The following is a 16,186-nucleotide window of genomic DNA, read 5'->3' on the forward strand; positions in this document are numbered from 1 at the left end:
GCAGCCACCATGGCCATCCGTCACCTCTTCTAAGGTCCGACCCAGGAAATCTTACACCAGGCTTCCCTCCTCCCCCCTATTTCTGCCTTTCCAGGCCTCTCTCTCCTCCTCTCTCCTGCTTTCCTTTTCTGCACTGCATGATGGCTGAGAGCAGGAACTTTTGGAGGGGCACAGGGACCTAATGTCTCCTGGGAACGGGACGGGTGCACCCTTCCCACTCCTCTGTGGGCCTCGGTGTCCCCGCGGTTGAACGACGCCCTACCCTCATGTTGTCATAACGTTCGCAAAGTTCTCTTACTACACGGGGGTGGGGCATGTGTCCACTGTCCAGGTGTACCTCGAAATGAAGCTGTTTGGGAGACAAGGCCTTAGTATTTGGGTCCCTTTCTCTCACCATTTGTAAACAGAAGACATCAAAATCTGTTCTTAAATAATTTATTTTTTAATATTGACTTTTGTGAAAAGTTACACATACTTAGGAAAACTTGAGAGAATCCAACAGAGTAAACAACTTTCTATTAGGGACAACTAAATGTGCAAATTTCAAATGCTTTCTATAATAAGTATAAATAATTCCATTTTTTCACATTAAGAATGAAAATATTGATACACACAAAATATTAAAATGTTGACTTTAGAATTACTGGATGAACACTGAAGTTTATTTGAGATCTTTAGAAAAAAATTAAGATTTATGTTCAGGAAATAGACTTAGGGCACTCGCCGTGTCAAACATGTCAGGGAACACAGGTAAAGGCTGTGTAGAGTTATAGATTGCTCATATTTGCAGGTCATAAGTTCCAGACCCCCCCCCAAAAAAAATGGCAGCCTTTACCTCTGGGGACAATGTGTTTCCCCCTTTTTTTCTAGAACAGGTATGACAGCAACACAAAGCAAACAGAGAAACTGCAGGCCGAGGACAGAAAGAAATTTCCTTATGCTCATGGTCACAGGGTTTTGCTGTCCCAGCGCTAAGCTGCCACTGGTTGTGAGGTCACTGCCAGGACACAGCGTTAACACAGCAAATAAAACTGTCATTAAAGGTCACATCGTCCCGGTGACCTTCTCCAATCTCATCCCCATTCCTTCCCAATCTTATCTCTAAGGAGGTAGGATACTCAAGGCGTCTGTCTACCGTGGAGAGCAGTTTTGGTTTTTTTTTCCCCGTCTGGCTAGCAAGAGGCTCTGACCCAAGTTTCATTAAGAAGCCTGAGCTTTTAATGAATACATCTTTGATGCAATTCCTTCTTTCTTAGGGAAGACAACCGCAGTACATCAAAGAGACCAAATCCCCAAGGTACTCAGGAACTCGCCTGAAAGAGGACTCAATATGAATATATTATTTCAAGAAGACACTACAGCAAGCGCTTTACCCAGAGCAGAAGAAACGTCTTCATTTAAATACCCTTGAAGTCTGAAATAAAATAAATAAAGTGAATGACACAGACACAATAGGGAACTCACTTGAACAAGGCAGCTGGTTGGATCCGTGCAAGCTGTATAGATAGCGCCCCAACAACAACCAGAAAACAGGTTATTATTCAGTCTTCTACTTCAATCTCCAGGGCGGCATTTCAACATAAAAAAACCCTCATACATAATATAAGGGTACATTATAAATGTACACACTTTTATGCACACCTCAGTTCAGGCTAACTTCTTTAGAAGTGAAGACAGTGATACCCAAAAGCGGCACACATATTCCTACTAGAATATTCTGATTTTTTCCAAGGTGCATACTGTAAAGAGCAGCTGGTTTGCTTTTCAGTGTAACTGATTCGGTCTCAGCAGCCTCAGAACCACAGTCTGTGGATGGCTCCGTGGCTGCCGTGTCCACGGGAAACAGACGAGGCGGGGAGGGAAAGACCATTCACCCCTGACACTCTGAATACGTCCTTCCGTCCGTTCTCCCTGAGCTTCCTGAACTTGCGGCCGACGGCCTGTGGGCGCGGCGGGTCAGCTCCACGGCTCGGAGCCCGGCGGCGCGGGGCTGGGCGGGGGTACGGCTCCGGGGTTCCCAGCCCGCCTGACCCAGCGTCTTCTCCCTTTTCTCCCGAGATGATGAAGCAGTCCCGGCACACATTCCAAGTCCATGAAGTTCCTGGCCTTCCGTGGGAGGCGAGGAGGAGGAGCCCCGGGCTGGACCGGACGCCATCCGCGGCCAGTCACTGGCCTCGCTCTCGCTCCAAGGCCACCTGGGCAGGCTGGCGGCGACCGCGACCGCGAGCTCCTCTTCGCTCCGCTGCTCGAAGCCGCCCGCAGCTCCCCGCCATTTCGGGGCTAGCACCATGCCGGCTAAGGCTCGAGGGTCCCCGGGGCCGGGCCGGCCCGCCGCATCCGTCAGCCGTACAGCTGCTTGAACTGGAAGCACTCGTTGCAGTAGCCGCTACACTTGGCGTTGCCGAAGTGATCGCAGGCGGGGGCCCGGCAGCGCTGTTTGGGGGGCTCCTCGGGAGCCGGCTCGCCCCGGCGGGCCCCCGCGCCCACTCGCTGCCCGAGGTGCTGGCACTCCATGCAGAGCTCCTCGCTGCGGCAGGCCAGGATGTTCTTGCAGGAGGCCCGGGCACACTTGGGCCTGGAGGCGCTCGCCGTGCTTCGAGGCGCGTCTCTGCGCTGGCTCGACCTCTGAATGGAAAGAGCAGAGACAACTGTTGGCCCCTTTGGTCAGGGAGAGCACCAGGCAATCTCGTGTGATGGCGCGCGTGCTACCAAGAGCGCGGTGGGGGTGGAGAGCAGCCGCCTGACCCAGGGAACCAGAGCCCCACGTGCAGTCTGTGCCCGGGAGCTCGCCAAGCACGCCTGCTCCCAGTGCCACGACAGCAGGCCCGGCCCCACGGAGGCCAAGCGCAACCACCGAGCGGAGCCCGACCCGGAGGCCTGCGATTGCTGGTCCCGCTCGCCTCCGCTTGCATTAGTAAGTAATAAGCTGCCCTTCTCGAGATAGAATCCCCACCCTTCTGTAAACAACAGGAGAGGCACCCATCAGCCAAAGTTTGCTTTTCTTCTATGCCGCTGTGTGGATGCACCCGTCCTCCCCCTGTCTCCCGATAAAGGAGTACTTCCCGAAGTCTGCAGCTCGCTCAACCGCCTGTGCTGCTACCACCAATCACCGCGTCTCTGTTCGGCATCTGGCTTTTTGCAGACTTGAAGAGGTTTGATTTACTCTATGGCTGACTCTACGGCTGACTTGATTTACTTTTTAAATGAATTCTAAAGCACACTCGGGCCATGAAAATCAAGAGTAGCTACTGCACTTCCAGGCCCGGGGGGCCACAGTGACTTCTCCCCCCCCCCCCCCCCCAGAGTCTTCCCCCGAACTTGGCAGGGAGGAAAGTCTATCAGAAGCAGGGGCTCCAGCAAGGAGGGCTGGCCCAACGGGGAGGGGAAGTACCTCAAGATGTCTCACCAATTGCTCTTCGGTCCTTTTTGCTTCATGAAATCTCTGACTCTGAGCTTCGATGAAACACTTCTGACAGTATCCTTCAAACACCGTGCTTCCCAGGGTGCCACATTCCCTGCCCAGGCAGGGGACAGCGTTCTGGAACCTGGGGGCCGTGGGACTGGCTTTCGCGGAGGCAGTGACAAAATCTAAAAGAGAGGTGGAGCTCATCAGTGCCACGGGTGGTCTCCAGGCGGAGAGCGAGACACCGCCATTAGAGAGACAGACGAGTTCTGGATACCGGTCAGGGCAGCCTGGGCCGTGCATCCGTGAGCACGGCCTTTTCTAAATTCAGCCAAAGAAAAAAACGATAATAATGCCATTATCGACACATCTTTGACTGGACAAAGGTCTCACGTTTGAACTTGCTGCACCAGCCAGATATAGTAACAGAACAAGCAGAGACATCAACTGCCTGTCTGTCCGTCCCTCTTTCAAGCGAGAGGTTTCTAAGACCACCCGTGTTTTTTCACAGTGTCAGCGGAAACTTCCCTCTCTCTAGCTACTGCCCTTCCACTTTGGACTTTTCTCTATTTACACCTACGTGTCCAAAGAAGTCTTGTTTAAACTCCGCCTCACAAATGCCGGACGCTGAATGACCTACAAACTCTATCTACCAGGGGCTGCAGGGCTTTGGAAGGTGGTTTTCCGTGTCTTTGGCCTCCACGTGACCGTCCCTCTGGGCCAGCCGCACTCTCCCCCAGGGCCCAGAGGGGCTGCTTTCTTGCAGCTCAGGAGCAAAACCGCCCCTAGCCCAGGGGTTTGGAAACGCGGGTTAGGAAATCCATCGTTTCACTCACGTTTGTTTTCTCTGTACTCGATGAAACACAGCGTGCAGAAGCCTTTGTTTTCTGGAGTCCCAAAATACATGCAGCCGGCTTTTCTGCACTTGCTCGTCCCCGTCCTGTCCCCTGGAGTCCGCGTGGCCTGAGAAAGGCAGCCGGAGGGAGCCTCGGTCCCGGCTCTGTGGCAAGAATGTGGGGAGAGACTCTGGATGAGCTGCGAGGGGTCTGACTTGGACCTCTGGTGACAGGAAGGAGGGACGCTGGAGTTGAGGCCCGAGGAGGGCTCTGCCGTAGTCCTTTTGAAGCAAGTACTGCAGATTCCATTAAACGTCCTGGTGACATCCTGCAGGCAGGCTCGGCACTTACCGGGGTCCAAGTGCCTCGTGCTGTCCGAGGGGTGGCCTGCGTTCAGCTGCCGGGCGCTGTGGCAGCGCTCACAAAGTCCGTTGTGCTGCACGTTCAGCGTGAAAGGGCAGCCGGGGCTCCTGCACTTCATAGCAGTGGTCTCGCTGAACAGGAAGAGGCTGGGTGCCGTCGGAGGGGCCGAATGAGGCCCCCCAGCTGGCTCCTCGGGGCTCCAGCCCACGGGCTCATAGGCCTCGCCCCGGGAGGCCCCGAGGGCCATGCCAGGGAGCACCTCGGGGCCTGGCTTGGAGTGCAGCTTTGAGGATTTGCTCTGGGTCTTTTGCCGCCTCTCTGAGCACTCGTGGCACAGCGGCTGCGTGTTCACCGACATGAAGAACGGACAGTTGGGGGTTTCACATTTTATGTCCATGAGAGAAAGCTGCGGAACGGAAGGTTCCAAAGGATTCTGAGCATGCATCTCTCTCCGCTCCTGCTCGTTGTTCTCCTGCCATTTCTTGTACTCATGCTGGACAAGTTCAAAGTAATCATCTACCAGATTTATTTCTTTGGGTAAGTTGGCTTCATCTAGCCTAAAGACCAAAAGGAAAAATATGAGACCACACAAACACGGACACACACAAACACAGACACACACAGACACACACACGATTTCACATCATTAGCTCACAGGGCAAACTTTTAGAATGTGGATTATGGCAGTAACTTGATAACCACTCGTTGAAATGCAGGCCTATGATAAAGAGTCTGCACCTCCAATATAGCACAGTCCAATACTGCTAAGAAGATTTCACTATTTCAAAAATCATAGTCTTATTTAATCAATCTTGGTCCACCCCAAATTACTGATAATTCTAAAGAGAGGGCTATTCTGGGGATGCCTCTACGCTTGGATTACTCTATTCCTCTTTTAAAAAGTCACTTTTACTTTGTAACTTCTCTGAGATCAAACTTCTAGTAAAACATTACGTAGGCTGTTCATTTGGGACTAGTCTACGTTGTAGTTCAAACGACTTTGGGACCTTGTTGCCTATATCTTGCCGTTATTAATCTCAAACTCGCGCCTGGTTGCTCTCAGCATGGACTGCCCCGCGCGGTGACCAAGCAGCAGACACACGCACAGGCGCTGTCCACTGACTTCTGAGCCTCTGGCACGTGTCCGCCTCCGCTTTGAGAAACTGATCCTCCTATGCCTCCGTGGTCCCCTCTGGTCTATTTCAAGTCCTTACGAGCAGGCATCTCTCCAACATAAAGCCAGTGTTTAAGATCTGGATCGCTGCACAACGCGCACTCTGGCTCTCTCCTCTACTTTCCACGTGGCAAAAATCATACAGCTGCCACATAAACACATTCTACAACCCCGACTGTGTCTGATGTGTCTGTCCTTTCCAAGAAGCCAAGAGAAAAAGGTTTTTGTTTCCAAGAATTTTCACTTGCTAGCCTAGTACCAGGGCAATTAAAACACAACAAAACTATCCTTGGTTTAATATACTTAAAAGCCACAATTCTGACTGTCAGCATCCAGATATGCAGGAAAGTCACCATGGAGAAATTACTCGTTCCCACGTGAAACCCAAGTTAGTATGGCCTCCGGTCATCCTTTCTGTCTGACTCACATACACCACTCTGAATTTGTTTCGCACTGGAGGAAACTGGCTTCAAATAACTTTATGGTTGAGCTCTGGGGTGGCATCAGCTTATGTGGCGGAAGTAAAAGCAGTTGAAGACGACAAAGGACAGAGCTAAGGATAAACTCTTACTTTGCGGCATTGATCAAATGGGTGGTGCCATGGTCCCAGCCTTGGACAGGGATTTCAATCACCATCAAGTACTCTTTCAGGAGCTTTTCCTTCATCTCGTTTTCAGAATCCGTCAAAAAGTGAACTTTTAAGTCTTCAAATCTTCCTCGCTCTCTGTTCACTAGTGGAACAGCTCGGATTTCTGAGGGAAAGAAAGAACACATAAGCGACACATGATTTTACTAAATGAGATTATGTGTGAGGCCGCATATATAATGATCACATTTCGAAAACACAGAAAGAATACAATGAAAGGGTGGAAAAGTATCACCTAGCCGCCGTCAGACTCAGATGGGAAAACAAACTACACTAAACTCTAACATAAAATGCTTTGTTCTGGAAGCTCAGAGAATATTAGGCAGCCTGGAGGCAGTGGATCTCGCTGGGTAAATCGCCACACTTCAGAACCAGACTGATACGAGTCTGAATTCTGACTTCGCCACTATCAAGCTCTGTGACATCAGGCAAGTTACTGAGCCTACCTCTCTGAGCTTCAAGGGTCTCATCTGTAAAACAAGACTCCCAGTGCTTACAGTCATTAGGGACGCCGTGAGGATGAAATGAAATGCAATAACGTCCCAAGAGCACTTTGCACCCTGCCTCTTCCACTGGAAGCTATCATAATAATAGCTAACCTGACAAGACATTTTTACCTGCTCCATGCCAGGGCTCTGCGCGCCTTACTCGGTCATACAGCAAAGGGCGGTAGTCACATGTATGCACAGATCTCCTACTTGCAACTAAACTGTGGAAAGTGCTTTCCAAGCCATACCCAGAGATAGTGGGCACAGGGATTACCACCACTGCATTACTGCTGCTAATCAAGCACGTGACCGAACACTGTAGTCACATAAAAATAAGTAATAAACATAAACGAGGCTATTGCCAGAAGAGCCCGATGTTCAGTGGGAACAGGGCGTCCCAGTATCTACCAGCAGTTACAAATGCGAATCCATGCTCAGTGTTCTCACCAGGTCCGCTGTCCTTCAGGGTCACCAGGGGTACAAAGTGCTGGCTGTCGTAGCCGAGAATGATGGGGTATCGGTAGCACTCCTGAGCTGGCCAGTGGAGAGGCAGGTAAATCCCGCCCACCTTCAAGGGAGCAAAATTGGAACCCGATTCCAAACTTCTCAGCATTTTGTCTGTTCAGGGAAAGAACAAGAGCAATAAGGCCCTCAGGTGATTTTCATCAAATTCCCTTCAGCTACTATTGCCCGTGACTCGGGTAGCCTCGCTTTTTCCTAAGAGCTAAAAGCATGAAAGCCGACCAGCACTCAAATACAAATAAGCAATCTGCAGGCATCTCACCTGAAATGACAATGATTGGCCTTCTGAGGATGTTGCAAAGGACAAATACGTGTATTTCTTCCAGAGAGTTATACTGAAGTCCACCTCGGGCCATGGGTGTGTCTGTGGATGCCATTTTGATAAGGCTGTCCCATTCATCAGTCCAATTCTAAGGACAAGTGGATAAAGGGAAAATCATGATTGAGTGTACTATGCATTAAAAACTCAGTCTGACTTCGCTCTACAATTATTCATTTATATAACTCAGCTTACTTTTCTCCTTTCTGGAAATCATCATTCAAATGATCACCCTTTTTTCCCCATTTTGGTTTTCTTCCTTTACTTTATTCCCCACTATAAGGCCAACTTAAAAGTGAGGGAAGATGGGGACAGCACCTGCTTTCAAAAAAATCCCTGATGAGGCATAACACCAAAGCCCCTTATCCAAATGTGCATAAAAATTCCAAGCCTGTGACTGAGAATGGTGAGCCCCATGTCTGAATTTGATTGGCAGGCTCAGTAAAGCATGCAAAGGGCAATCACACTGGAAAGCAACCAAAACATCACAGGAAAGGCCATGAGCAGAAGCCCTTCTGCTAAAAGGAAGAGATCCACAGCTGGGAATCTGCTGCCCGGAAACCTCGCAGCGGTGACAAAAGCCTCAGGTTCATCCCACGGGGAGGTTTCTGGTGTTTTCCATGGACTATGCTTTGCTTAGCCAAGTTCACGTGACCTAGTAAATCATATGCTCCTTGAGAGCAGGGGCTGGCCTGAGAGACCCTTTCCCCACCATGGAGCTCTAGCGACAGGCACTCAATGGGGAACAAAACATACCCGAGTGTCGTAGCAAAGCCCCGTTTCCACAAATTCCTGAGACTTAAGAGACTCCAGCTGCCAGCGGAATTTAAAGTTGCGTGTATCCGTCTCCTTGAGAGTGCTGAAGAGTGCCTTCCTCAGGACCAGGTCTGTGTCCTGAACACCCCACATATACTGAGAAGCAGCATGCATTAGGCAGTTGCCATCACCTGAGGACAGAAGCCACACACATCAAAGGCCTCGCAAAGGTTTTTTAGAATGCACTAGCCCTGCTGCCTAGTACGGGGGACCCAAAGGGGCATGTGAGAGATACAAACGGTTTACTTTCTTAGTCCAACAGCCAACTGAGAACATTTCACGAGGTGATGACAGCTTTAAGGAAAAAAAAAAAAACCACACTCTTTTCACTCTTATTTTTAATGACTGACAACAACAGAGCAAAGGGGCCAGGGACTGATTATCAGGGGACCTTGGTTCTAGCCTGGCTTGCCCTAACTGGTTTAGGTGTGACCTTGGGGGAAATTCCTCCGCTTCTGAGTGTTTTTTTTTCTCTTTGTGAAATGAGGGTATTGGATTATGATCTCTAAAGTCCATCCCGTTCTAGCACTCCTTGATGTTTTGGCCAAGACACTGGCACTATCCCTCTGTGGCTCTAGAGGGAACACATGGGGTAACATGCATTAAGCCAGGAAGCTGGCTTGGCTCCATTTACTAGACAGGGACGGTCTCTGGCTATGACTCAGTGGTAAATGACTTGACCATTCCACTGAGGCCTCTGGGGCCTGGGAGTTTCCTCTCCTGGTTTATAAAGTGGGATCGAGAACACCACATTACCTCCTCAGCCTGCCTTTGAGCATTGGGAGAAACAGATCTAATTTTACCCCATTAATTTGTTACTTTCACAGGTTAAAACCCACAATTCAAGAGACTGCCTTTTTTCCAACCCCCAAACAATAAACATTTGGGGGGAATGTTTGATACCAAAAAAGTCAACTCCTTAATATCTTGTGGCCAAGTGCACCACTGTTTTTATAAAGAGTTCAACTGTTTTCTTACATTACTCTACAAGTAGGGTTCATCAACATTTTTTGAAATTTCTTATCAACTCTTTAGAGTCAAACTGTAAAAACAAAACAAAAACAAAAACAAAACAACAAAGAAAACCCCTCAAGCATTTATATCCACAGCTCATATCCCTGCAATTCAAACATACGGAAAGATGAGCTAAGTAAGTATTCACAAGAATGAACAAAAAAAAGATCGCTCAGCCTTTTGTGTTGGCAGAAGTGTGGCAAGATTGCATTCTGTTGAAATTTCCCCTTTGCAAAATCTAGAGCAAAGATAAGGCTTTTTTTTCTTCTTCTGGTGCTTACTTTCAGTTCTTTATTGAGATGCACCAGTACAAAATTCCCTAAGCAACATCTGGAATTCCCCAGCGCTAAGTTATTTGACTAGCAATTGAGCAACAGCTATTGTACTTTTTGTTCTGGTGTGTAGACATTTAAACTGCTAAGGGCGCCCTGGACTTTCCAAGTGGGTGTGGTCAGGGTGAGCTGGAATAGGGCTACTCATTATACAAGTGAAATCGCGGCAGCCAATAGACGCTGGAATTTTTCACATCAAGTTTCAATTTTATGCCACCTACTCCCTTCCTCATTCACCGCAGTCTCATATCCTCAAATGCAAACTTGTGAATCACCCCCTGCCCAAACAGACCACTGACTTTGTAGAACCCTCCTAGAGGAGAAGGGTTAAAAAAAAAAAAAAAGTGCTTAATAAAAGCCAGAGAGTAAAAGTCCCTTTTCTATCCCCCCTCCCCTAAATATCTTTTTTTTTTCCTTTTCCAGAATTTTAAGGAATTTTCTTGAAAGGGGGGACATAAAGAGGATCTGAGCCCCCACATTTCTATATCTCAGAAAACGTTATCAAGACGCACTTGCTTTTGTAGCTTTATTTGTAGCATGAATCCTTGTTGACTTTAATGACATATCTTTGCAAAACAAGTGTTTACTATTTATAGCCATTGTTTTCTTAAAGGAGTAGTTCAACCTAAAATGTCAGTTAATTCTGTTAATGATAAGAAGGTTTTCCTCTTCCTACCACATCTCTAGTTTGGCAGAATCTCTCTGTTTCCAACTCTCCCAGAGTTCACTCCATTTCTTTTTTGTAACAAAATGGGAGACAGTTAAAACCACAACTGTCAGGAATATAAACCTCTTGATGATGACTTAACATAATTACCCACTTCTACGCATCACTTGATTTAAGGCCAAGAAAAATGTAAACACTAGCTCTCCCCAGTTTTCATTCTACCTTTGTTTCTAAGAATCTGTGCTTCAAAAGTAGAGGCAAGACGTTGAAGTAATGCTCAAGATACCCCCCACCCCCGGGAACACTGCAAAATACGTATCTCCAATCACTCCACACTACCCAACTCAAAAATGGCCAAGGTTAATGTACCAACTAAGTTAATTAATACTCTTATCCTCTCTTTGTCAACAAGGATTTCTGTGCTTGGATGTATTATTTTGATCGAGGTGGTCTTAAAGAAGAACTGTTACTTATGTAAGAACCTGATTCCTGCCCTCATCTCGACTATAAGCATTTAATTGATCGTGGACAATCTACTTGCTTCTTGTAATAATTAGCAACATTAGAATGTAGGATTTTGTATCTGCATGAAACAGTGTGCTTGGATGTGGCCATGATACACACACTCTTGCTCAAAGGAAATAATCAAAAACACAAAACAGTAAAGTTTAAAACAGGAAATAGCTACTAGTGGTAAAGGGCCATTGGACAGATACAGAGAGATAGCAAGAAATTCAGAACCAGGGATTCCTAAAAATAATGAAGTAAAGGTCTAAAGTCTGTGCTAAAAATCTCAAGTATCTTTCTACTTCATGTCACTGGACCCAACCCAACAGAAGCTAGGTAAGGGGAAGGCAGACAACAGCCATTCACTGGCTAAGCCCTAAAATGCCATCAATGCAAGACGTGTAAGGTCATCATTAGGAGCATTTTCTAATGATAGTGGGAAACAATAGTAATACTAGTTTTCACACCATGCTTTCCTTTTGAACTTAAAGCCTTTTAATGTTTCCATTACTGGCCAGGAAAGGGTATTTTACAAATGATTACACAAACAGCCACAAAAATTAGATACACAAGTCCTCCAATGGGAGGCACGGTGTTTAGAAATGCATTCCTCAAGCCTCAGGCGGCTCTCCTCTCTAATACGCACAATTGCGAAATATCCTTCATAAAAATACTGGCAAAACAAGCTTGCTTTATCACATGCCTTCTATAGAGTATTCTATACTAAGGGGTCTATGCTCTCAAGAGACTTGAGTCTGGGCCAGCGCTATTACTATTTAATGAATGGGGACCCAGCACCGTGGGGCCAAGCCTTAGACAAAAGCTTCTTACCATTCGTTTTCAGTGCCACCAGCTTCCTGACTTCTCGACACCAGTTGAGCTTCTTCTGGCTTTCGAGGGAGGCCTGGATGTTTCTGTCAATGAGAGCTTTGTGGATGATCTCCCGAAATTGTGGGCAAAACTGGCAAGTTCTGAACATTTCTAGTGTGTATCGGTGCATGGATTTAAAATGGTGAATGATCCCATTGGTAGGCTTAAATATGTCTTCTGGAGTTCTCTCTCGTATCTTCACAGCTTTCCGCATGTTGCTCAAATACAAAGCCTGGGGAAGGAGTTGTTCAGCCATTGTGCTCTGCAACACCTGAAGAGGAGGGGAGAAAAACCCATTCCGTTAGCCCGGCTTTGATACCACTCCTATACACCTGCCTGCAGGAAACCCCAGTGTTTGATCTTGTCATTACCCTAATCTGTAGGCAAAAGATCTTAGTCACCTCTACTCCCAGGATACGAGCTGGCCCCCAAGATTAACTCACACTGGACTGTTGTAAGTTACATCATTTTTAAAGATTAGTCTAAACAAGAGAAGGAAGGCGGGGGGGTGGGTACTGAGGAGGAGGGGAATAACCCGTGTTTTCAGTAACGTTTGTCAGGGAGCCAAGCCTATCTGTCAGCACCAGGTAGTGCACCTCATAACCAACAAACTCCCATCTCGTTCTCATGCCCCCCTGACACAGCCACTGGGTCTTAGGAGCTCTGAATGCCAGTGACGGCCACAGGCAGCCCTGACACGTCTGTAGGCTCCTCCCCTAAGACCACTGCTCAGCAGCCCTTGCTCTCAGGCAAAGCCTTGATTTATCTCTTCTAGGCCCTCCCTCACTTCCTATACTGCAAAGTAAATGTTTTGCGAAAAACCTGGCGATTTTATGTTGTCACCTAGGCTGCTGCTTAGAGTTTCCTCTTTAGCCCCAAAGAGAAATATTTATAAAGAGCTCCTTTATAAAATGTATTATAATACTTAAAAAGGTTAAAACTGAATATGTTATAGCCAATGAAAAAGCCTATTTCCAGTAAGATGCTTTGCAATTTTAAGAGCAAACAATAAGTCTTTTGGAACCTCTCCATTGAACTTCACAACATCAGAATGAGAAATAGAATTATAACAATAACAGAAGAATAAATTTTACACTTCAAAGAGCAGGCATCGGAGTTCCATTATTCCAACTCAACTGCCAACCACATTTATAATCATCCTCCAGGTACCAACACTCAGATGCATTTCCCACACTGTCTTCACCCTGAGATCTTCAAGCATAATCCACTAGTGGAAGGAAATAAAAGTCTGGAAGCAGGCAAGGAAAGATGGCCAGGGGGACACTCAGGACAAATGAAGGAAGCAGGGGACAAAACACGGCATCTACAACCCATGCCAACAGCCTGGGATGTTATGAATTGACGCAACACGGGATCCTTGCAGTGTGGAGATGTGTGGAAAGCCAGCTGTCGTTCACAAGCCTTCGCAGGGTGCCTCACTATACATCTTGGTTTCCAAGATGAGGACAAAGATGGCTTCAGAGCACGAAGATATTCCCTAGGAAGTTTCATGGCGATTGTTAATCTCACTCCTGTATCACACTATTCGCCAGGGCAAGCTTTTAGTTGAGGAAGACCTTAAACCTATGCAAGAGTGAGAAGAAACCTAGATTTTTAGGGAAGCCACTGCTGGGTGGGTCTAGGCTCTCTTAAAGCCATTGATGAAGTGGTTTAAATTCTTGCGATGCACTCAAAGTAGAGAGGTTGGACTAGATGACCCCAAGGTTGCTTTCTGGTGATAGTTTTGGATCAGGACTCCTAATCTGCTTGCCAGTGAGGCCTGGGGGAAGTAATTCTCTGGGTCAGTTGGTAATTTTTCCTCTGCCATCAGACATTCCCTGAAGGTGGAACTGGGCAAAATTAGAGCAGGACCACAAGCACAATGAGGGGATAAAAACAATACACCCATTTCCACTTTGTGGCATGGCCAGCGTCTCGCAATGTCACCCATTCATCTGTCCATCACTCAAAAAGCACGGCCTGACCAACCTACTGAAGGTTGAGGGCCATGCTTGACGCTGGGGCTAAAAATCCAAGATGACCTTATTCCCCGTCTGCAGCCAAGGCAACAGAAGTACAGGTCCTGCTCAGGTCCCACGCCATCCTGGGCAGACAGCTTTGCCCAGACGCCAGATCTCCCAACACCTGCCCCTCGCTATTCCCACAACATCACCCCTGTGGCCGCTGGGCTTGCTGCTCTCAGACGGGAAGAGGCGGGAAGTGAAAAGATTTGAAACAAGCGAGGTGTTGCCTTTTTGTTTTTCTGAGTCTTCTATTATTCTCTTCTCACTTAAAGATCTTTCAGCCAAGACCTCAAATGGTGAGAGTTGTAAGCCCTAGGCAAGACATGCAAATGTCAGTACCAGATAGCCCAGGGTTATCTCCTTCATAGGTTTAGCCTTGCACAGATTGCAGAACCGCCTCCTTAAAAGAATCAAAACCCACCCTCCAAATTCCCAGTTCTCGTTAAGATTAAAGAATAAATGTTCCTGACCTATGACTGTAACATCCTTATAGGTACAGGCATATGCTATCACCCTTAACATTTCCTTTACATTTTTTACCTCACTGACTTTTTATCAACAAATGCCTCATCGCATTTTTGGAAGGTATCCCTCCGAAACTTCGAAAATTGTACAAAGAATCGCAAAAATCAAAGAAGCACCTTAGACAATGAGAATGGAGCAGTAACCGGCTGCTCAATAATTGGGGACACTCAGGCTATGGTCCAGAGGACTGCTGAATGAACAACGGTGCTCCCCACATGCTGCCCTGAGACACTTGACCAGAGACCAGCTTTCCAAGGAAAGAAGATCAGACGCAGGGAGAACTGAAAACAAAGCGGTCTCAAAAGAGCTGAGCTCCTTCCTTACTTAATACCACTGCTTTCCTGAGAGGCCAGGTGGCAGGATGTGGGACGCCCCGGGGGCTGACAAAGACTGTCAGACTGTGGGGTAGGGGCTGGGGCAGGGGCCTGCAGATCACTGTAAACTGGAGCACCCGAAAAGCAGGCCGACGACCCACTTTAACGTGCACACTTCTTCTCTTCCACTGCAGCGACTGAAGATCAGCACTGTCCCTCGACCCCACCCACCTCCCTGCACTTCACTCCCAGCGTCTGCAAGCTGACCCTGGACAGGCTGGCTGGCGGAATCCCCCACCCGCGCCGGGTTTTGTGCCCTCCACGACATGCCACCGGCGGTGGGCTGCTGCTGCACAATCTGGGAAGAAGCCACAGCGGTTCTGCAAGGTCTACGTGTCCAACAGCATCCAGAGCTCGATTTAAAAATACAAAAGGCACGAAAAGGAGCGAAACCCCAAGGACCACCCGACCTAGGAGTCCGGAGGCTCCTCGCCAGCAGTCTGCTGCAGCTTAAGTTCTTGGCAGGATTTAAAAGGAACAGCTGGCTGGAGGATTCCAGAGCTGTCACCCCAACATCTGGCGCGGCGACCGCGACTCCTAGCATTTCAAAACCTACAGTGGGCACCGACGGCCAACAAACTCCCCTCCAGGACCGCTGCAAAACCCAGGCCAGGTAGACGGGGCCAGCCCGCGAGTCGCCGCCAATTACGCATCCACAGCCCTGGCCCCGCGGGAGCCGGTGGCAGACGGCAAGGAGACGCGGTGGTTACCTGTCCCGGCCGCGCGATCCTCCTCCGAAGTCCTCAGTCCAGGTCAGGGCAGGCGCGCGCCGCAGGCGGGGGTCGGGGCCGCACGGAGGAGGCGCCCCATGGACGCCGGGGCTCGGCGCTCGCTCGCTGGCCCGGCCGGCCGGGGGTGTGGATCGCGCCCGCTGCCGCCCGCCGCCGCCGCCGCCGCACTTGTCCCGGCGGCTGCTGTCACCGCTCCGCCCCCACGGGCTCCGAGCTCGCTGCACTTGGCCCGCTGCGAAGACTGCAGACTGCCAGTTCTCTTTTTCCCTTTCTGTTTTACCGCCGGCGGAGAGCGGGGATTTCCACCCAGGGACTTTCCAGTCACGTGACGCCGGGCCCGGCGCCGAGAGCCGCGGGCCGCCGGCCGCCAGGGGGCGCAGGGGGGGCGCGGGAGGCGCGGGAGGCTCAGGAGGCGAATGGCGCCCCGCCCCGTCCCGCTCCGCCCCGCCCCGCCCCGTCCAGCTCCGCCCCGCCCCGCCCCCCGCGCGAGAAACTCCTGAGCCCCGCCCCCGGGTGTCCCCGCGTGAGTCACCTGGGCATTTCGGAAGCTGGCCCAACGTCACGTCCATGTGGAA

At 49.1% G+C, this 16,186-nt stretch overlaps 1 protein-coding gene across 2 annotated transcripts; it reads right to left on the reverse strand.

The window, feature by feature from the left end:
• Nucleotides 1–436: 436 nt before the first annotated feature.
• TNFAIP3 (TNF alpha induced protein 3) lies at nucleotides 437–15,727 on the reverse strand. 2 transcript variants are annotated; one of them, XM_032407798.1, is made up of 9 exons: nucleotides 15,591–15,727; nucleotides 11,919–12,228; nucleotides 8,508–8,698; nucleotides 7,695–7,842; nucleotides 7,358–7,528; nucleotides 6,348–6,528; nucleotides 4,240–5,159; nucleotides 3,407–3,588; nucleotides 437–2,625 (listed from the first exon to the last, which is right to left on the reverse strand). In XM_032407798.1, the coding sequence occupies exons 2-9, from the start codon at nucleotides 12,211–12,213 to the stop codon at nucleotides 2,341–2,343; spliced, it is 2,373 nt and encodes a 790-aa protein (XP_032263689.1). In that variant the 5' UTR covers nucleotides 12,214–12,228; nucleotides 15,591–15,727; the 3' UTR covers nucleotides 437–2,340. The 2 variants fall into 2 exon arrangements, with proteins under 2 accessions (XP_032263689.1, XP_032263690.1); XM_032407799.1 differs by lacking the exon at nucleotides 7,358–7,528.
• Between the last annotated feature and the right edge of the window lie 459 nt (nucleotides 15,728–16,186).

The sequence above is a fragment of the Phoca vitulina genome, unplaced genomic scaffold (genome assembly GCF_004348235.1).
Source record: "Phoca vitulina isolate PV1807 unplaced genomic scaffold, GSC_HSeal_1.0 scaffold9, whole genome shotgun sequence".
In the NCBI taxonomy this organism is placed as follows: Eukaryota; Metazoa; Chordata; class Mammalia; order Carnivora; family Phocidae; genus Phoca; species Phoca vitulina.